The 23822-nt window shown below is 33.3% G+C and overlaps 1 protein-coding gene across 3 annotated transcripts in view; it reads right to left on the bottom strand.

The window, feature by feature from the left end:
- Positions 1 to 993: 993 nt before the first annotated feature.
- PHIP (PHIP subunit of CUL4-Ring ligase complex) overlaps positions 994 to 23822 on the bottom strand; it is a 133092-nt gene continuing 110263 nt past the window's right edge. For 2 of the 3 annotated variants that reach the window (XM_045804071.2, XM_045804064.2), the window contains exons 32-40: positions 23244 to 23369; positions 20222 to 20291; positions 19824 to 19874; positions 19403 to 19552; positions 13537 to 13689; positions 12503 to 12666; positions 11791 to 12050; positions 11074 to 11268; positions 994 to 6500 (exon numbers count right to left, since the gene is read on the bottom strand). In XM_045804071.2, coding sequence (XP_045660027.2) covers positions 5863 to 6500; positions 11074 to 11268; positions 11791 to 12050; positions 12503 to 12666; positions 13537 to 13689; positions 19403 to 19552; positions 19824 to 19874; positions 20222 to 20291; positions 23244 to 23369 — 1807 coding nt within the window. In that variant the 3' untranslated portion in view covers positions 994 to 5862. The remainder of the gene's footprint in view (positions 6501 to 11073; positions 11269 to 11790; positions 12051 to 12502; positions 12667 to 13536; positions 13690 to 19402; positions 19553 to 19823; positions 19875 to 20221; positions 20292 to 23243; positions 23370 to 23822) is intronic. The other variant, XM_045804080.2, reaches the window with a different exon arrangement.

Below are 23822 nucleotides of genomic sequence, written 5' to 3'. Positions count from 1 at the left end.
GAGAAACCAGTAAAAAGTGGTTGCTGAAAATGAAATTTTTCTTGACTGGTTCTTCTAAGTACATGCTAGGTATTATTATCAGCTTAGTTTAGAGAGAGGAAATAAAAAAAAGGTACTCCAGGAATGTTTACCTACTTTCCTCAACTTAGAAATTTATTTTATATAGTCATTTAAAAAAAATTTCTTAGGGACAAAATAACAAATCATCCTGTTATCTGCTTAATCTGAACTGTCATTTATTATAGCCTTATGCATTTTTATATTAAAATTAGAATTTTTAGGAAGTCAACAATGTATGCCAATCTGAACAAACTTCTAGGAAAACAGCAATGCTTTCACAAATCTTATTTTGTGTAACTGCTTAACAAGTGAAATTTTTCGACATTCCTTTTTGTAGACATTTTATTTCACATTTTGAAAAAAATACACAAACTGTTCCTTTGAATTATCTCTTAGAAATATCTGAATGTATTTATCACCCAGTATAGTAACTTGCACATAATAAATTAATGAAATTGTTTTATTAAATGTACACATTAAAAGGCCAAGTGACTTGGGGTGCCTGCATGGCTGTCGGTTAAGTGACAGACTCTTGGTTTCAGCTCAGGTCATGATCTCAGGGTGGTGAGATCAAGTCTCAAGTCGGGCTCCACTCAGCACGGAGTCTCCTTGAAATTCTCTCTCCCTCTACTCCTCCCTTTGCTCACTAAGGCTTGCATGTGCACATGCTCTCTCTCAAATAAACAAAACCTTAAAAAAAAAAAAAAAGGAAGGCAAGTGACTTATTTTCAACCTTTGGTTATTTTGGAATTAGGATACTCACAATCCGTTAACTGGCTAGTGATTTTAACATTTTGCTAAATAGGGCAATTACATAATAGATTCTTTGGTACAGTGCCTCTTGAAATGATGTACTGAGTGCTTATGTGTTACCCAAAAGAAAAAAAAAAGAAAAAAGAAAAGCAAATAAATCAGGAGGCTCTACAAAATAGCTTAGAAAAACAAGTTTTCTATTTATTTAAAAATAAGTTTGTAGTTACTACATTGCAGGGACAGGAATTCTTACACATACATTCTAGTTTGTATAAAAGGATTCAAAGAATTATGCATCAAAACTAACATAGAAAGTGTCCACATAACAGTAAAGAAAGGTCCAATCAATATGTACAAAAAGAAAGGGCACTGCTATTCTGGTGTGAGACTGCCGTTTATAACATGGTACTCCAGGTTTCTGGGAGGAAAAAAACAAAAACCTCAATAAAGCTAAATAATTTGTCTTTAAACTCTGTGTTACTTATTACATACAACAGATTTGCTTGTGTTTAACATTGTTTTCTGTACAAAATAAGTATAATTTTAATTTGAAAATGTGTCAGTTTCAACTTTAACCCTCTAGGTCAGTTACTTTTAAAAAATTGAGCTACATTCTACATGTCTAAATATCGTGTGACAGGATTTAACAGTTTTCTAAAAGATCTTTAATAAAGACCTCATCTTCTTGCAGTTTTAATATGGTCCAAAAATGTAACTTTGTATTTTGCCTCAATTTATAGTTTACCATTGTGATTAATCATCACACACAATCTTAAAAGTAATGAGCGTGTGTGTGCCTCTCTGCATCATATCGTGTGTACTGTATCATCTCAAACCTACTCTCTTAGCTCCTTAAATGTAGAAACTCATAGCCACCCACTATTACGTATTTGGTTTGTGCCATATAAAGGTTAATTTCCTGATGATTTTATCTGCATTAAAAAAGTACTTCAACACAGAGCTATCAAAACTAAAAATCATATATATTTATAGCTCATAATATTTTGTTTCACTGCAGTGTGTACAAGATTTACGTCTGGAGCGTCAGAGTGGTACTTACAGTCTTCTGACTCAACTTGACCTCTTCTTGGTTACTGTACATAGTACAAAACGTCATTTGTAGTGCTTAGCTCAGTGTAATTAAGAATATAAGTAGTTTCTTAGTAAATGCAGTATTTAGTTCAAATCACGTGGAAATTTGGGGAACTGAGGGCAAGTGCAAGGAGGAAAGTAAGGAAATGGTGTATTTTTCTAATTTTAATAGGAAAATAAATTCTCACCTAAATATAACTAAATCGCATCAGAACCTGTTATGTAAAAAATACTTTGTTAGTATGGGGGTAATTGACAGAACATAAAAGTACTTCCCCTTTTATGACTTTTAAAATCACATATTTCCTGCATATAAGGAGAATGCTTATAGCCCTTTAAACTCTCAAGTATCTTGGCCCTTTCAACCGACTCAAAAATAAATTTCAGATGAACAAAAACATTCAGAATAACAATTTGTTTTCATTGAATAGAAAACAAAATCAAAATTGCTTCCAGTTGTCATGTGAGAGATACATAGGTATGTATGGATAAAATGGAATGCTAGAATTAAATACTATTAACCAGAGGAACTAATTTATAAGTCAGATTTTAAAACATGTAAATTGTGACTATCACATAAGCAAAATGTTATTTGAATACATTTGTTAAAATGTCTGATTAATATACTACACTGCAGATAAGGAGCAGTTCTAGATGTTAACACACCGCTGCATGAAGATCGTTTTGCAGACCAGTCTATCTTAGGCAATTCACTTCCAAGTGATACTAAATTCAGCCAAACTCATATCTCAGATGTGACATGTTCAAGCTCACAATTATTTTAATTTAATTTAAGGAGGGAGATACTTTCATAATAACGTTAATAGTCTTCGAATTTGTGGTGAAGCTGTGCCAGTAATAAAAACAATGGAAACAAGACCAACAAATCTTTAGTACATAAATTTATGCAGAAAACAGTCTAATGACATAATAGCAGATTGCAAAGGATAAAAATTTTAAGAAGGTATGTATCTATTGCCCAGAGTTGTGAGGCTGTAATTAAATTGAATGTTTAAACCGCTCATTTGCAACATTGTATAACTTTGTAAGATTTGATTGGGACTGGAGACTTTTGGGGTGGAGGGAGAGGATATTAGGGTTAGGTACTTAAAAAATATATAAATTGATTTATATTTTCCATGTATGTAACAAGTTATATTTCTGAAACTTTCAATTAACTTGAGGTTTTTATTGCTCACCTAAGATAACTGCCAACATTTCCTTTTGGCCTACAAAGAGTACATACATGGTGTCATTGTCTCAAAGAGGATATTTTTCCAATATTTTTGATATTTGGTCAAACAGAACAAAAATATGATGACGACTTAAATTTCTCAATTCAACTTCTGTAATGTATAGAAGCTAAATTATAAAAATATAAAATCTAAATATATCTGGTATTACTAATACATTTTTAAGTGTTTCAATTACAAAGAATCTGAATCCAAGTCGTTTTTGCTTTACTAAGAAACCAGTGTCTAATGATGTCCAAATAAGGTCATAAATATACAGTGTCTTTAGAACAGGAACAGTACATTTACTTGTTGCAGGTAAGATGGTAAATACTCATTTCTTTGCTCAAGAGTTAGAACTAATCCGTACATTGTACTAGAAGTATATTCCACCCTAAGACTGTGCACGCTCTTCCTTTTTCTGTACACACCTTAAAACTGTACACATCATTTTTACAAAAATGGAGTTATAGTCTATTATTTTTTTCCAACACAATGCAGATAACATCAGGAAATTACATGTTTCAAATAGATTGCCTTCAAAAGCAACACATTACTTTAATGACTTAAATCTCAAACATACACATTATTCTCAATAATGGTGTAACTGAAAGACTCATTTTACTATACAACCAAGCCATCCATTTCTGCATTATGAAGAGTTTTAACTACTGAATTTTAATTATATAGTTAAATATATTTGTTAGAAAAAAATAAATATACAAAAAACCTGAAAAATTTGAAATTATTTCTCAACTGCAAAATCACAGCAATCCAGTTAAGATCTGGAAAATGGTTTACTTAATTTCACAGGAGGATTTCTGTACAAATTTAGTTACAAATGATCTAAAAAGCCCAAATGCATCACTTTCCATTGTTCTTCAATACAATTAAATGACGGCTAACATTTATCCCTATCAGAAATAAGTAAGGAAATAATTATGTAATGTATTTTGCCACGGTTCAATTAAAGACTTTATTTTTCTACATCAGGGTCATGCTGATACATATTTTCCCATCCTCACTTTTTAAAAATGTAGTATCTGAAAATTTTGGTTACATTTTTGTACCATACCAGTCCTCAGAAAATACTACATTCTTTAAACCTTTTAAAAAATGGACAATAATTTTTAAACAATAGAAATGGTATTTATGTTGGTTTTTAAGGTATAAAATAACTAACTGTACCATAAACAAATAAATAACTGCTTTCCTTTTCCATAGCAGTACATATAGCAATACATTCTCCTAAGTCATATAGTTATCATTTACAATAGACAACTTAATTTTACTAACGATGCAAAAAATAATAGAATACAAGGCACAATCATTAAATGGAATTTTTCTTTAGGGTGTATATTGACATACCAGCGTGATAAGGATACCATAAAAAGTGCAGAAAAAACACAATGTGCAATGAGACCACTGTATAAAACATGATTGCATAAAAAGTGATTTGGCCTATTTTAACCTTTAATAATTGAAAATAACCAATCTTCCCCTTAAAATTAAACTATAAAGTATGACATTTTAAAATTATTTTTATTCTACCACTATCTAAAAAATCCTGAAAAAAGAATTTATACCTGGGTAATAGTATATAAGTATGTGTTTGTATATATATATGTAATTATACCCATTTATCAATATATACACATACACACACAGACACATTTCTTTGTAAGTCATTTTAGCCTATTAGATATGTCTAAAGTTTAGAAACGACATTAATCCAGATCAACAAGTAAACATCAAATCCCATACCTTTTTCCTGTATTTTCCTTGAATCCTTTAACCACTTAAACATTTTCTCTAAAACATCTCTGTCAAAGGACCCACCAGTGCATTATTTTCTACTATTAAGTACCAAAAAAAGATACATCTCAGCATAACTCTTTTTAATAACGTGCTCTTTAGAATAATATATAGCCTTTCCAATATTGAAAAGTGTATGCTGTCCTGACAGTCAAAAACAGGCTTTCCACTGCACTGATTCTCAGTCTTTGGCACAATAAACAGAGATTGAGTGATTGATATAAGAATCAAGGTCTGAAAAATTAGACAGTCAAATGTTTTCCAATGTGGATATGTTTCCTTTTCATCAGTACATCTTCTCTTACGTTTGGCAGAAATGGAATACAGCAAAAGCCTTGTCTAGATTCTTTGTAGATGAACATTCTATAATTAAAATTAAACTTTTTAGGATATCAAATGGTGGGAATTTTATATTTATCTTTAGAGGAAACACACTTCTTAATTTACTGCTACTCTGGTAACATCTGTCTTCCTAGGGGCAGGACTTCTGTATCAATAGAAATGTACCTGGCTTGGTCAAAAATAATTCATTTTAACATGAAATGCTCTATCACTAGGAATATTATGCTCCTTAAGAGTGTAGCAGAACTGTCTTTTCCAGAAATAAACTGGGAATTCATTATAGGTCCTCAATTTCTTTTGTTTCAAACAGTGAATGAAATGAATGTTGAAATGCATAACCTATCTAAGGGCAATAAATAGCAAACATTTAAAATATATATGTATATATTTATATATATATATATTCATTTAAAGAAGTGAAGTGTCTTGTAAGTTTGTTTGTTTTTTTGCAAATCAAATCATAACATTCCCTAATCCACCATAGCAGCAAGGAAGCAGAAGCCTTAGTTCTACGTGTTCCTTAACTGTACCTGCTTTATGATTTTGAAGTAAAACATTTTGGTACAAGTTACCAACCAATTAAATTAGCTTTTGCTTTTTCAGTCAACTTTCGGACTCGTCCTCTACTAGAAGTTCCAAAAGTCAAAGAGGTGTCTTCGAACAACAGCTGCCTTTGCTCCTCTTCGGAATCATCCTCGTTATAGAAAGCTGTCCTTCGACCTTGGTTTCTAGTTCTCATGTGGGGTTCAGAGCCTTTAAGTTCCTCAAACTCTTCTTCCTCATCCATAGGATCATCTGTCTTTTTTCGGTTACTTCTCCTTAGCATTTTAACACTTGTAGGAACTATGAGATCTGAATCTAGTTTTTGTGTCTTCATCTTCCTTTTCGGTTTTCTGCCTCCACGACTTTTTTTCTGTAACAAATCCTCTTTTATAGTATTAGTTTCAGAAAGAAAACTGCATGTTGAAGAAGGAACTACTTCATCTCTGATTGAATGCACATTATTTTGCTCTGAATTTTCTGGCTTTGCATACTGTAGCTTTTTGGGCTTTCTACCCCTTTTCTTGTGTATAACTTCACCACTATTGGTATTAACTTCTACCTTAGGCTTCCTTCCAGGTCCTCTCTTCACAAGTTTGGATGGCTGCCCTCCATGGCCATTTACTTGAATGCTTCCTGGTACGAGGGCATTGTTCTTACAATCTGCTAAAAAGGAACAGCACACTTAATATATGAAATTGCTTTTTTTATTTGACCCTCAAACTAGTCATTAAGGACACTGCTATACTTATGTAACAACACGATTCTAATTTTTGTTTTTACTAAAATGAGAAAAATAACCAACAAAGGCTAATAGTTTAGTGATATTATTTTCTACTTAAAACTCACAGAGGAGGAAAGATCCTCAATGAAATCATTAATGACTTCACGAGGGAAGAAACTCAGAACAAATAAATAACCTGTTAATACTGTAACTTATGATCGCGCTGGGGTTAGCCAAGATTTCTTACGCCACTATTACCTTCACTACATGTTCTAATATAAAAGCATTGCTTCCATTACACAAAATGACCCTATATACTTGTAAGGAGCTTAGCAACCTCAAAGAATTTCATTGTTTACCTCATTAAAAAGTTTTCTGTATTCCTACCTTTAAGCAGCTCAAGTATGGAAAATGATCCAAGTATATAAAATCCAGGACATTTTAACTTGGTATTCTGAATACATAAGCATATCATCCCCTTCTACTTACCTCTAATCACTTTTTCCTACCAGGGATGGAATAAAAAGGGACTATCAAGACTGGAATGATTCTGACTCTTATTTGATCCCTTTTTGGATGTAATCATCATACCCTCTCTAGTATCACAGAAGAGTTTACAGTCTAAATATTTCCTATGTCCCTCAGAAGTAAAAAGGCTCTCCTCTCCTAATCCTACCACACACAAGGTTTCAGAGTACATCTACTGCAATAATTTACATCAGTTATTCTCCAGAAAAACTACCATGGCTTTGATATTCTTCATCTATCCTAACTACAAGAGTAGAAATAAGTTACTATGTTCTCAGAGCTGTTTAAAAAGGATGAAATAAACAACTAAACAGCAGTTTTCTTCTCAAGCTCTTTGAAACAGTCCTATATCCTTATGTATTGATTGGCAAATGATTTATTATCATAAGCAGTACTGACTCCATCTATCAATCAAATCTATTATGCATGCCACCATTATAATTGTAACAAATTCCACGATAGAGGTCATTATGCTTTATAAAAAAAATCAGAAAATTCTAGACGTCAGACTCTAAATCTGCAGGATCTAGAGATCATGATGAACTGCCCTTCTGTGTTAAAAAAAAATGCTATTAGGGGGCGCCTGGGTGGCTCAGTCGTTAAACGTCTGCCTTCGGCTCAGGTCATGATCCCAGGGTCCTGGGATCGAGCCCTGCATTGGGTTCCCTGCTCAGTGGGGAGTCTGCTTCTCCCTCTCCCACTCCCCCTGCTTGTGTTCCCTCTCTCGCTGTGTCTCTCTCTGTCAAATAAGTAAAATCTTAAAAAAAAGAAAAATGCTATTATCCCATCAGATGAAGGAAAAAGGTGATAAACATGTATTATCACTAACTTTTTCCTTCAAAGTTCTGAGATTCTTTTGTTTGGTTGCGATGGTGATCTGCAATGCAATATTCTAGAGGAAATCCATAAAGAGATGAAAACTGCTTTTAAAGAGAATGCTTCTTCATAATGGTATATTTTGGTCATAGGTTTGAATTATACTTTGTAAATATCAAGAAAAAAAATCAAGGTCACAAGAGGTCAGAGACAGAGGGAAAAGGCAAAACCCTCATTTCCTGACCCCCAGAGTACAAATAATTTTCTTTAATGGTTTTCTGCCATAATGAAAGAAAGGGAAACAGGGAGAAATGTGTGTGTGTGAATAAAGTAATTAAATATTTTCTAATACACAATTATACTTAACCTGTCTGAGGGTTCTATAGATCTTGTTTTACATTAAGACTACTGACAAGGAATCTAAATATCCAGTCCATGTACTCACTATAGAAATTCTAAAGCACGATTTACTCCTTTTTGGGGGAAATAACTACAGGTTTCATCAACATTACAAAGCAATACACATACTAAAAAGGTTAAGAACAAATGCAGCTCTCTGTGTGGATCTGTGATGTTCACTAAGGTAGTTACTAAACATGTAGCTCTTGAGCACCTGAAACATAGCTATGCAATTGAGGAACTGACTTTTTAATTAAATTTAAATGTGAATACTGAAGCACTGTACATTTTAAAATATTGATTACATGTTGAGATGATATTTTTGATATAATGGAGTAAATAATTAAAATTGGTAATTTCACCTGTTATTATTGCATGTAGTAGCTACTAGAAAACTTAAACCATGTAGATGTCATGGTTTATATTGTATTTCCATTGGACAGCACTGTCTCTTGATTCTAATAGTTAATACAGGTGTCAATAGTTATGTAATAAGTCACTGTTAATAACTTATTAGCTTATTGTATTTCTATACTGTACTGGTAACTCTTATATATTTGTGATACTCAAAACTTGTAAATCAGATTGGTTACGGGACCTCCCTACCATAATGTTAGAACCAATTCACTATATACATTTGATCTATGTAGGGTTCAAAGTGACAAAAGCAAGGCCAATAAACTATACAAAACTTTTAATTCAGTTCAGAAAGGAAGCAAATATAGAAATACAAAACACTCATATATACAAGTCATTTGCTTCCTTATTCAGTACATGTGTTTCTCAAGTGAGCACATTTGCTTCTTTATTCAAACACTTATTGTCCACTATATACTAAGTATAGGTGATTAGAAAAAATAATTAAACACAAGAGTTCAGATTCTACTGGATATAGACACATGTAAAGAAGAATACTCTAAGTGCCACAAAAAGCAATGAACAGGGTGTTCTGGGAACATAAAAGATGAAATGCTTGATTTGGTCTAAAGAACCCAAGAAGCTTCCTGGAGTTGATGCTACTTCAAAGTGAGACCTGAAAGGTAACAGGAAACCATTAAATTGGGAGGAAAAAAAAGACATTCCAAAGGAAGAAAAGGGCAGTGAAAATTCAGGGACTTCCAAGCTGTAGGACAGCTGGCACATAAAAAGGAGAAAGAAAGTAAAGAAAGCCTGAATGTTAGGCAGCAGCCAAGTAATGAAGAGTCTTATATAACAGCAAAAACATTAAAACTGATTCCACATATGATTTGAAAGCAGGGAAGGGTTTGAAGTGTGTGTGGGGGGGGAGGGCATGCAGACAACATGTACTAGAGATAAATGATCAGAAAGATCACTTTTGCACAATGTGGAAGATGGACCAGGTAAGGAAGAGCTCAGAACCAAGACAGTAAGACCAGTTAGGAAACCAGGACAACAGTCCAGATGACAAATTATGTAGGCCTGAATTAAGAACACAGAAGTGAGAGGAGGAATGGATTTTAGAGATATTAAGGAAGCAGAAATAACAAGAACTAATGACTGTGAAGTAGATCTGGAAGAGAAGGCCAGATGACTCCCTGATTTTAAGTTTATGTAGGGGGAAGATCACCATTCATCAAAAAGAGAACGTTTCAGTAGAAAAATTAAATTCTGAGAGGTTGCTGAGGAGAACATTGAAGAGGAAATTGTTTAGGCATACTTTGGAAGTCATGATATGAAATGCTTATTCTTGAGCTGCTTATTGCCAACAAGCCATAATTGTTCTAACATGTCACAGGGTACATCGTATCAGTTACTTTCTCCTTTTTTCAGGCATAAAGACTTTGCAATGAAAATCTGCAGATGAAAGAATCTGGAAGCTTAACTCTAAAGGGTTAAATGTTGTGATAGAATAGAGGCTGGGCTGTAGACAACCCTAATGAGTTATTATTTAGTGAAGGGCAGTGTGATGAATTTTATGATGTAAGAATTCAATTTTTCTAGGGGCGCCTGGGTGGCGCAGTTGTTAAGCATCTGCCTTCGGCTCAGGGCATGATCCCGGCATTCTGGGATCGAGCCCCACATCAGGCTCCTCCACTAGGAGCCTGCTTCTTCCTCTCCCACTCCCCCTACTTGTGTTCCCTCTCTCGCTGGGTGTCTCTATCTCTGTCAAATAAATAAATAAAATCTTTAAAAAAAAAAATTTAATTTTTCTAGAAAAGTAAAGACTGCTACATTGGGTTAATTAAATTCAATTTAATTTAAACTTCATGAATACACTTTTTAAAAAAAGATTTTATTTATGTATTTGAGAGAGTGTGTGTGTGAGAGAGAGAGAGAGAGATCATGAGCGGGGGGGAGGGGTAGAGGGAGAAGCAGTCTCCCCACTGCGCAGGGAGCCTGATGCGGGACTCGATCCCAGGATCCTGGAATCATAATCCGAGCCAAAGGCAGATGCTCAATGGATTGAGCCACCCAGGCGCCCCGAATACACTTTTTAAGGTGTTGTAATAATGAAGTCAGGAACTATGTAATTTACATCATTAAAAACCTTTGATTCTAGAATTTGTTTTGATTTCCATATAGCAAGTTTTTCATGGCTTTTAATCTAAAGTTTAATGACAATACAGTTTGCTTTGGGCACAAAGCTGCAAATCAAGAGATGTCTCACTGAATGTATCAACTAGTACAGAATGTGTGACTTTTAAATGGGCAACCTAATAAAAAGTGGGTATAAATGCTACCTCTGACAAAAAGCATCATTTTTAAGAAATACCTACTATGCATCTGGGAAGATAATAAATAACACCTTACCTTGATCAGTGATAGGTGTTGACTTTGTAACAGTGGATGTTTTTGAGAGGACAGATTTCACTTTACGTTTGACTGGCTTTTCCTTTTCCATGTTTTCTTTTGCAGAATTATTCCTAGTGCCATGACTGATACTGGATTGACCAGGGCTTGAAAGAGTATTCAAGGTTTTGGAATGTTTCACAGAATTCTCTAGAACTAAAATACACACACACACAATATTAAAAGCTAAGAGTTATTTAAGCTAAAAACAAGCAAGGAGGTTGGGATTACTTCTAACCTGAATTGCTTGAATTAGCCAAAAGGATAAAACCTAGGAGTTGCTAAATGCTTCTTTAGGATATTTACTTTCAAACAGGAAAAAGGAATACACAAATAAACTCTTAACAGTTCAGACCTTTTTGAGGCTGTCCAGTTGCTTCAAGATTATGAAGGCAAACCTTGGCAAACTGTTACCAAGTCTGGGTACCAGGATTCAAATTCAGGCAATTTGGATCAGAGTTGCCATTTTTAAGCATTATTCTACACTGATATTCCTAAGCCTCAATTTTTTCTTATTAGAAACAAAAACAAACAAAAAAGAGCAAAAACGATAGAGAGAGCAAAACTAATACTGTCTGCTGGAATTTACTAAAACCCAGGATATCTCATTTGGCAAAATAAAAGCTTAAATTTAAAAATTATATATACTTCAATTTAGAAACTGCAACTGATTCTTACTTGTTTTCCCTGGCATTGCAGATGTATTAGCTTTTGAAATTAAAGTCTTTGCTGCTGAGGAAGTAGATGGTTGCTCAGTGGTAACTGGATCTACACCCACTCGGTTGCTTCTGGTTCGAACTACAGAACTGGATTCTGCTTTACCGTTTATCTGAGTGGCACTATGCCGTGGTGGTATTGTTCGTGTAGGTGTAGAGAATGGAGAGGTAGAGGTATCTGACTTTAGCTGGGGTTTTAACGTCCTTTTTTTCCTTTCAGGGCTGTAAATAAAATAATATCATTAGTCATCCTTATAGCTTTATGTAGACGAATAAAATAGTTTTATACTGTTGGATTCAATATTTGTACTATTATGAAATATGTTAAAATATGAGATTTGTAGTGGATTTCATATGGTTGTGAGCCTTTGAAAGTGAATATTTAGTGAAGGATTGCCATAAATGCTACAGTTATATGACAGAAAGCATGATGCCATCACTATCCTAAAAATGCTGTTTTACTGTATAGATTTAGCAGTTTGAATTTAAGCACTTACACTAGTATAGCTTTAGTTAAAAGATTAAAAATCCTCCACATCTTAGGAACTTGCATGTCAAATATATCATTCTGCAATATAGGGAATAGTAAAGGAAGTATTAAAAAACACCGAGTTCTATCATTTAGATGACAAAGTTATAGATCAGTTGATGCTTTTTTAAAATAAATCAAATACCTTGATGCAGCACTACTGGAAACAGAGCTGCTTCTGTTTCTTTTCTTCCTCCTTTTGGTTATTGTATTTCTTTTATGAAAACGAAGAGCAGATTTATAATCTGATAAAACTGAACTAATGTGTTCTTCAAAGAAGGCAGATAGGCGCAAACTCATGCTGTAAATCTGTGATAAGAAAAAAAGTGTTTAATCCTTCCTCAAAGGAAAATGCTTGTTCAGTAAATATTAACATATACCTTGAGTATTTTTCTAGCAAAAAGTTTTAACAATTTAAACATTACTTTTTCCCAATCTCTTTGGATGAAGAACAAAACTAAAGCATTTTTACAATTAAACTATTTTTATATTAGATTAGAAATATTTCAAGGTTTCAGATTCTTTTTTTAGAAGATTTTATTTTTAAGTAACCTCTACACCCAACAGAGGGCTCAAACTTACAACCCTGAGATGAAGAGCTGTATGCCCGATCAACAGAGCCAGCCAGGCACCCCTCAAGATTTCAGATTCTTAAAGAAAAGCCCTAATATCAATTCAGATGGCTCATGTAGACAAAATTCCTGTCAACTCTATCACACTGAAACTATCCCGGAGGTTCTGAACCTGTTCTCCATTGCTACTTAGGATTAGCATCTGTTCTTTTCATTTCATTTCCATATATCACCTTGTCTGCCCAAAGAGAGGTAAATGATATCTATAACATCACTCATTTTTATAAATCATGCACAAAAATTTCCTTCCACTAATGCAAAAAACAACTGGAAAAGTTAAGCCCACATAACCCTAACATATACCAGGAAAATATGTATGTGATATGTGTTCAAGAAAACCATTCCTAAACATTAGTGACATCATTGTTATTTTATAGAAGGAAAGAAATAGAAAGATGTGAATTCTTTTTTCCACTAGGATACCTTTAAGAACATAACAGAAAGTCAACTTTGCTCTAAATTTTAATTAAAGCAACATTTAGTTACTTAACCTACTTTTCTGATTTCATTTAATTTAAACATAAACAAAAACAATTTAATTATATACCCTTGATCTTTTGCTTGGTGTATAGGCTTTTGAATTGCTAAAAATAAGTCTGACATCTTTACATAATTCCATTGGTGACTCATAATTCCCAGCCTCTAAAGTTTCTCTAACAGTAGCAAAATCCATTGGAGTGTCAATGATGTCTCTGTAGTCCTAAGAGAAGAAAAACAGGTGGTATTATTAACATAACTACCACAAAGTATTACTACTCAGCACAGGGATTCACATACAATTTCTGTGATGAGTACAAGTCCTATATCTTTTAATAATCCCTATTTTCCTCATTAAGGCTCCTTTTTTCCTAATAATTTTTATTTTTTTCATGCCCTCTTTTTTCTTATCATTAATGGTGTTATTTTCTTACATTAAATATTTGTGTATCTGGCATCCATTCATCATAGGGCTAATTATATTAAGCATATTTTCTTATTTTCTGTATTCCTGATGCTCTGACATTTTGGGTTCCTTACAGACCTGAGGAGAGACTGCCCCTCTCAGGGCCAACCAATTCTTACAGATAGCAAAAAGGGCTGCACTGAGAACACATCTTTCATATGTAAACCAACCATCTCCTTATCTAATTCCAACAAACCAAGCCAGTATTTCCTCTGCCTTGAATTGTCCTAAGGCCAGGAACCAGACAACTAGAGACCACCCCTATTCGCCAAAGCCCACTGGAATTATTCAAACTAGCCAGTCCTAAAGCGTTTACGCTGCTCTCTCTTTTGCCTTTCTCACAGAAACCCCAATAAAGGCTCTGGCTTAAACATCTCCCTTACTTCTGTCTTCTGCCACTGGACCAAAACCTGCTGCTTCCTTTGTGGCTCTAACTGGCATTCAGTGACAACATCTGTGGGACCTGGGACCAAAATAAATTTCCTTTTAAGCCCCATACTCATTTCCTCCTGTGGCAATGTTGACTGTACCCTATAATAACATATCCAACATGTACATTCTTAGAACAAATGGGTACTGCATTTTGTCAAATGCTTTTTCAAATGCATTAATTGATATGATAATGTAATTTTTCTCTTTTAATATGATGAATTACACTGATTTTTGAATACTGAATGAGCGTTACATCCCTGGATAAAAACCTTATTGGTCATGGTATAAAATCATTTCTATATATTGTTGAATTCTATTTGCTATTTTATTAAGAATGTTTGCATTTTCTTCTTTTGTACTTTTTTGGCCTATTTTTAATATCAGGATAATATTGATATTATCCTGGTTTCACAGAATGAGTGGAAAAGTAGTCTCTTATCTATCTTGTGGAAGAGACTATGTAGAATTTGTGTTAATTCTTTAAACATTTGGTAGAATTATCCAGTGAGGACATCTGGAATTAAGAGGTTTCTTTTTTGAAAGCTTTTAATTACAAATTATATTTCCTGACTGGTTATAGGGCTATTCAAATGATCTCATACTGGGTGAGTTGTGATAGTTTGTACTTTGAGAATTGGTCCATTTCATCTAAGATGTCAAATCTGTATGTGCAGAGTTGCCTACAGTATTCCTTTATTATCCTTTTGATATCTATAGGGTCTGTAATGATCCTCTATTGCATTCCTGATATTAGCAATTTGTGTCTTTTTTTCTTTTTAGCTTTGTAAAGAGGTTTATCATTCTCATAGATCTTTTGAAAGAACCAGCTCTTGGTTTTATGGATTTTTTCTACTGTTTTTCTGTTTTCAGTTTTATTCATTTCTGCTTTTTATATTTCCTGTCTTCTCCTCACTGTAGGTTCATTTTATTTTTATTTTTCTAGGTTCTTGAGGAGAGAGCATGTGTTACTGATTTGAGACTTTTTCTCTTCTGATGTACTATTTAGTGCTGTAAACTTCCCTGCATTGGTTTAGCTTCATCCCACAAATTTTGATGTTATATTTTCGTTTATTAGTTCAATGTGTTTTATTTCCCGTTAAGACTTCTTTGATCTTAAAGATTATTCAGAAGCATATTTATTTAGTTATCAATCAAGAGATTAGAGATTTTCCTGTTACTTTTATTTCTGGTTTGATTCCACTGTGGCTATAAAGCACACTGTATGATCTCAATTACATTTGTCACTTTTATTGTTTTCTGTTTGTTCTGTTGTTTTTTTATTTTTCCCCCCGATCTTCCTGTGGGTCACTTGAACAGATTCCATTTGATTCACGCATTGTGTTTATGATAATACCTAACTCTCTGTCATAATTTTTCAAAGTGTTGCTCAGGTATTTATAATATATACAAAATTATCAAAATATACTGGTGTCACACAAAAAATTAAATTCAAAATGGATTAATGACCTAAATGTGAGACCTGAAACCATAACAATCCTAGAAAAGAACACAGGCAGTAATCTCTTTGATATCAGCCGTAACAACATTTTTCAAGATATGTATACAGACACACACAACGGACTATTTATTCATCCATAAAAAAGAACGAAATCTTGCCATTTGCAATTACATGCATGGAGCTAGAGAGTGTAAGTTAAGCCGAATAAATCAGTCAGAGAAAAACAAATACTATAGGATTTCACTCATGTGTAGAATTTCAGAAACAAAACAAGCAACAGGAAAAAAATAAGAAAAAGAGAGACAAAGTGAGAAACAGACTTTTAATTATAGAGAACTAATGGTTACCAGAAGGAATTAAGGAGTGCACTTGTCATGATGAGCACAGAATGATATACGGAAGTGTTGAATCACTACACTGCACAACTGAAACTAATATCACACTGTATTTTAACTAACTACAATAAAAATAAAAACTTAAAAAAGATAGTGAAATAGAAAAGAACATATCCAAAGTGAAAATTGTGATTTCAGATTTTCCTGTGTAATGAAATCATATGAATGGCCTTAAAAAAAAAAAAAAGTATTTGAAGCCTTGACTTTTTTTTTTTTTTTAAGATTTTATTATTTATTTGTCAGAGAGAGAGAGAGAGAGAGCACAAGCAGGGGGAGAGAGGTAGGCAGAGGGAGAAGTGGGTTTCGTACTGAGCAAGGAGCCTGATGTGGGACTCAATCCCAGGACCCTGGGATCATGACCTGGGCCAACGGCAGACACTTAACCAACTGAGCCACCCAGATGTCCCTGAAACCTTGACTCCTAAGATAGCTGTGTGTGGGTAAGCTGAAGAAGTTATGAAATTGTTTTATGCAATGGTAACATCATCTGAACAGTGTTCAACCTCTCTAACCTCTTAAGAGAAACTAACCACTTTAACAGACACTGTAATTACTTGGATATTGAATATTAGGACATACTGTCTTTACAAACTTTGCAGATTTTAGGGAAATGTTAAATATATTTATGGTAAAACACTTCATTTTTCTTGGTTTGTATCTTGGGTTTCCATTACTCAATAGAGTATATATATATAGGGTAACCACGCAATACATCTCTGTTGAATAAATGAATGGGACAGACTATTTAGCAAGCTAACTTACATACAAAATTTAATTTTAAAAATCTTGCCTTAAGTATTTGATTAAATTCAATACAAAAGCTGAAGTATTAAGAATATGACTGCTTTAAATATTCTGCTAGAGTTAGGCTGACAGTTAACTCATAGTTAATTCTGAAATATAAAAAGTAATAAATCCAGTTTTCTCTTCTCCTCGGTGACAGTAATAAAAAACAGGAAATGGTCCTAAATCTTCACACCTCCCTCCATCAAGGAGTACTATAAGAAACAAGTGATCAAATTATAATTTTTTTCTTGTTTCTTCTACTTTCTGCTAATACTTTTGGCTGGTGGAAAGAGAAGCTCTAAATACTGCTCTCATTACTTTGAATACTTAAGAGAGACTACAGTCTTATATAATATTCTCTAATAAATACTGCATATAGCTCTGGTACACCAGATATAGAAAATATGGGCTCTTATTCTCACTTTGCCAACAACTAGCTATGTATCTTGGAGAGCTGCTTAATCTGAGCCTCAGTTCAACATTTTCTTGATTTTTCGCTATTATTCCAGGTAAAGATTTTTTTTCATATACATCCTGGTCAGGAGTCATGTTTTGTCAAATGTTTATCAACCCCAGAAAATGTACGCAGCCATTAATTTCTCAAAGATTGCCCCTCTCCCATTCTGTCTCCTCTCTCTCTCACTGAATTTTTTCATCTACCTACCGTTATCTCCTAATCTTTCCGAGGGCTTAATTTCAATGATTTTACATTTCATTTTCAGAAATTCTATTTAGTTTAAAGTTTTAAAAATACCTGCCTCACTCCTTTCTCCCCTCGAGTAAGGTCTTTTTTTCCTTATGTTTCTTATCTCTCCATTTATCTCTTAAACCAAAATAACAAATCCAAGTTTAGTTGGCAGCATTTCATTTTTCTTTCTTAGTGGTGCATTAAATAAGTCATTGGTTTTAGATCTGATGAAGTATAGTATTTCAGAAATAATCTAGCATGTCAAGTTTTGGGGGAGAGGGTGCTAATATTTCCATTTGTTGCTTTTGTTGTATATATGATGGATCGCTCCCTCATACAGTTTGCGATTTTTTTTTTATCATTAATTAATCTGTGGTTAGGGATTGGTTTTTCCTCCCTCTGATGAATTTCTTTCTACACACAAGGGTAGCGTAAATTTAGGCTCTAAATCCTTGCAAAGTGAGAGCTTAGGGAGACTCCTCTCCTGACAGAGCACCAGACAGACACTTTTCCTCATGGAGAGAATTATACTATTGTTTTCACTGAGGGTGAAATCTTTCAATAGTCCTGATCTCAGTTCCAATTTCCCTCCTCACCTTGGCTCATATGGCTTTTTCTGTCTCTACATAGCGTTATTCTTGTGCCTCTAGAATCTAAACATTAAAGCTTTTATCTAGCTCTTCTTTTCTGTGGGAAAGTCTAAGAATACAAACATCTGCAAGCACTAAATAAACTACAACTTTTCTAAAATACATAGCTGTGTTCACCAGAAACAAAAGGGAAATCCACAGGTTCCAAAAACAAAGAGAATTGAAAAGCAGAGTACTGCAGCATTAGCTCAGTTCTTCTATGAGTTTTTTGGAGCATAGGGTTCAAATTAGCCCAGTTTATCACACTGCTGGAATTAAAAACTTATCTTTTATATTCAAGATTCCACATTTCTTGATTTTTAAATGACAAAAAGGGCATTTTATGATATATATCTATTGATGAAATTTCTCTATTTTCATCATTCACGTTATAAAACATACATAAAAAAGATAACGAGATTAGAGGATACCACATCTGCATCATGATCTCTTATAAAATATTTCATTTTTATTTTCATTTGAAACCATGAATGTTATCTAAACTGTACAACCTTTAATGACTGAATAAAGGAATAAAAAAACACTTTAAGCTATATTTAGATAGCTAAGACTGCATGCAAAAATAAATATTCAGATCAGGTTTACTCAATCTTCCTACCATGAATTCTATAAATATAATAATGCTACCTGGCATTTGTATATACTGCTATAGTTTAAAAGCTATTTTAATGTATTCTCATTCCATCCATAACCCTGTTGGGAAGGTTAGGTAGGTACTATTATTCTTGCTTCCTAAATAACTGCCATAATAAATTCTTAGAGTTAGTGTGGGAAAGAAAATTGTAAAAAAAAATTTAGATGAGAAAAAAAAAATGACTTACTCAAAGTTGTACAACTTTAGGTAAGAGCTGGAATCATAACCCAATTCTTTGTGGAGTCTTAGTTTGGGGTTCTTTCTGTTTTAAATACCACACTACTCAACTTAGATGCTTCATACAACCAAATAGATGACAACATGTATTTAATAATGAAGAAATAAATGATAATCATAAGAAATAACAAGTTAAATGGCTAATTGTCATGTGTGAGATATAGAGAAAATATTTCCAAAAATACTTACTGGATATTCAAGGAGATCTACTGGCTGGCGGAAAGGCTCAGAATCTTCACATTGAAATATGAGATTTAACAATTCTTGACATTGTTTCTTCCATGCTTGAATATCGTAAGATTGAGCTCTGTTACGTAATCTTCTTCTAGGTTGATGGTCCTAAATGAAAATTTTCAAATATATTAATAAAATAATATTTATACAGTAAAATCTGTACTTTCAATGCAGTCTCATATAATTCGGTAATATACAGTAACTCAAATAATAGAAAATATCATTCACCTAGTTCTGAAAACCATGTATTTTGTGATGGAAACTGATTTGGAAGTAATACTTAATATGTCTCTAAAAATACTAAGAGTTAAAAACAATGCTTTTAATACATTTTAATTCATATAAAGTACTTCTGCTAAAATAAAAAGTGTCTTACCTTTCTTTTTCGGGTAGAAGTTCCTGGCACATCAGCATCTTTCTCTTCTTCCTTTGAAGTAAGAATTTATCAGATTCATTAAACATTCCAGATTTCATTTTATACTCTTTAGAATTAACAGTGTCTATCACAGCTGTTTATATGCCAAATATTACCTTTACACTTTGGAAAACCCATAATGTATATGCTGGAACATTTTCCTGATTCATTAGAAAGTCCCCCCACAATGTTTTTAGTAACTGTAACAAGAAAATTCTGGACCACTTTTTTGAAACTACAGCATTAGCCAAAAATAATTTTCATAATACCATTTATCTGAAAACTACTATGTGTAAATTTCTTTTTTATATACAGAAAAAGAACACAGTCTGAATGATGAAATATGAAATATGAAATACCTCAGAGTCAGACAAAACTTTCTTCTTCATTGAATTGTACAGTGGAATTAAGTTGTAACAAGTCTGATCCCTAAACAACAAGGCAATGTTAGTATACAAGAGTAGAGTCATGAGATTTTTTTTTCCCCCTTTAAAATCTGTTAACAAAACCAGATTTTAAGATAAAGCTTGAAGCTGAAGGCTTTCTTCATTGGTTGACTCCAAAACTCTATACCCACCCACCTGCCCCTGCCTCTCCACCTTACCTGGAGCTTCCAATTTGGCTATTTCTTTACATGAAACCCAATTCTCACCTCCCAGTCTTTGCTCAGATCACTGCTGTGTGGGGGACACCTTCTTTCATTCCTCAGTACACAAAGGAAAGCTATTATATGTCCTGTCTTCTAATTCCTTTTTTTCATTCTTAAATGTTTAGTCATTTCCTAAAATTTTGTCCTTTAGTCATCTTCCCTTGTCACTACAGCTTTTGCCCTCATAATCTTATATATCTGCAGTTTATCTGTATAAATGAATTCCAAATTCCTGTAATTTGGTTGGACTCTTCTCCTGAGATTCCTACCATCATCTAAAATTTCACATGTCTAAACCTTATTTTCACTTCCCAGACACTCTTCCCCCTCCTCCTATTTTCAACAGCATTACTATTCTCACAGTAATGCATGGGTTTTCACTATTTCTTCTTTTGCCTCCTTATTAACCCAATCACTGGCCAAGTTCTGTGATTCTACCTTCAAACTTTCTTGGCCTCTGCCTCTTTCTCATTTCCATAAATTAAACCCTCATCACCTCTTAGTTGGTTAGATGTAGCAATCAATCTGCTTTTTATGTTTTTTGTCTCTTCCCTATCAGTTAAGATTAGAAATGCATTCAAAGCCCTCCATGATCTGGCTCAAACTCATGTTCATAGCATTGCATCCCTATTATGTCTGCTCATGTATTCTCTACCTCACCTGATTTAAAGTGCTTAATTCCCTTAATAACCTTTTACTTTCCTACCTCATGCCACTCCTTATCCCTAGAACGGCTTTCCTTTCATCTAACTTCTCCTAAATCTATCAATATCTACCTTGTCCATAACACCCTAAAACATTTCTCCCCTGTACCTAAAACTCCACTGTCATAAGCTGGAAGTGATCCTCATCTAAACTTCCATACAGACTTTCTTGTTAGCTTTTCCGTATATTACAGTTACTTAAAATTCATCTATGAAATCGTGTTAAGAGGGTAAATATACATTCCTCTCTATCTCAAGTATCTCTCACACCACCTCATTATATACCCTATTGCTTGAAATTTGACTAAATAACCCAATTAAAAAATAGAATAATCAAAATTTCAAGATATACCTAACATTTGAAAATTACTGTCAGCTAAAAATGTATAAACAAATTATGTACCTCTAAGAAATGCCAGGGATTTATTTTTAGATATATACAACATAAATGCTTTAAATGGTAATCTCTTCTAATAAGGTATTTCAAAATAACATTTGAAAGAAATACATTTTTATTCCAAATAAAATACAGACTATTCCAAATATAAAAATAATTGTTTCATCTAAATTATAGCACTAACATGTGAATTTACATATCATGCGATTCCATTAATTCCTGTCTCTTTGGAAAGAGAAACATACAAATACATATAATATAAAATTATACACTATAAACCTTATAGTTAAAATATTATAAGCCATTATAATTAAGTTAATAAACAATCTTCCAAGAATAACTAATTCTTAATTACCAATTTTACAGGGTTGGAGGGGAACACAAGTATAGTAAAAATAGCCCCCAAACCATTTGGAAGGCAACAGGTTTCTTTAGAGAGTAAGGTAGAGGGTAGGATATAACATTTACCATACTAATTTTCTTTGGTGTTTTCTTATATTGACATTACCTATATTCCTTACCAGAAAAACCCCTAACACCACAAAAGGAGGCCCTATGATTATTCTGAGTAATGAGATGAAGCTGGAGATATCTTTTTTAAAGAGCCTCAATAATCCCAGCATGTGAAAACGAAAGTTGACACCAGCTGAGTATTTAAAATTAAATTATAAAATAGATTCTCTTTTTACCAGAAAAAATTATCCAATATAAATAACCTTAATATGAACTCAAAAGTAGTATTTTATACAAAACAGAAGTCATTCCTGTGGTTTCAGTTTAGATTAGAAGGCTCAATTCATTCTACGGCTATATGAAATTCCTAAGGTAAAAAGTAAAAGTGTTGGGGCGCCTGGGTGGCACAGCGGTTAAGCGCCTGCCTTCAGCTCAGGGCGTGATCCTGGCGTTATGGGATCGAGCCCCACATCAGGCTCCTCTGCTATGAGCCTGCTTCTTCCTCTCCCACTCCCCCTGCTTGTGTTCCCTCTCTCGCTGGCTGTCTCTATCTCTGTCGAATAAATAAATAAAATCTTAAAAAAAAAAAAAAAAAGTGAAAGTGTTGCTCTCCCTTAAATAGCTATAGTTATCATTCTTGGTATGAAATCAATGAATGAGGAAGTAAACGTGACTTTTAATAAGAATCTTGAAAGTTAAATTTAGTTTCTGGTTGGACTACTTAAATACTGTTTTATAAACTTGTCAGGGGCAATATAATGTTAAGATGACAAATTCTTAGATCGAAGACACTCATGTACTATGAAAATTAAACATGTAAACCTCTAAAACTGTTTCCTTAACTGTTAATTACAGATAGTGATATCTCCTACCTGTAATTATTATTTGACTTAGAAGAACTATTTTAGGTAAAACATTACATATTCTATACAAGCTTACCCTCATTATTATTGTCCAACAGCTGGACTTAGAGAAGGATCCATTTTTTAAATGTTAACTGTAGAACATAACTGTAACACAACTTTCATAATGTTTAGACAGACATTATATGCTTTCTATTCTGAATGGAACTAGTTCACAGCACAGCATGTGACATATATATAAATAATTGCATTTCACATTTTTACCTTTTACATCTTAAAATATTGACTTTAATTAAGTGTGGAAAAACAACTCACTTTATAAAATGTAGAAGAAGATCAGTCACAAACTTAGCAGATTTCACAATAGGGCTTCCAGGCTCATTAAATGTTCGTGTATTATGTTCTATGTATCGAACTTCCCACATCAGGGAAGAAACTCGCCTTAAACAAACAAAACACAAAAGTCTTAACCTCATCATATTTAAAAGTATTTGTGCACAATTTAAAAGCAAGGCATTCTAAGTTTTCAATTATAGTCTTATCCAACTACAAAACTCACAACTTAAAAATTTAAGGAGATATATAACCTTATTTGTGTTAGGGGAAATATAAGAGGAGCAACATTAATTGTGTATTTGCATAGAAAATCTCGCACCAGATGACACACACTAGATTATTAACAGTGCCTTCTCTTCTTTCTGAAAGTAAAGAAAAATCCAAAGACAACTTCTAGAGTATCATCCAATATGTGGTCAGTCCCACTTAAAGTAACAGGGAAGAAAATACTCAGAAAATATTACTGATATTGATGTGTGAACAGAAATACAATTATAATTTAAAAAACATATACAATTATGGATACAAAAGCATACACACAAGGTTTATTTATTCTAA

The sequence above is a fragment of the Ursus americanus genome, chromosome 29 (assembly GCF_024610735.1).
Source record: "Ursus americanus isolate L20-20 chromosome 29, mUrsAme1.1.p, whole genome shotgun sequence".
In the NCBI taxonomy this organism is placed as follows: Eukaryota; Metazoa; Chordata; class Mammalia; order Carnivora; family Ursidae; genus Ursus; species Ursus americanus.
This window is presented reverse-complemented; position numbering and strand designations above follow the sequence as displayed.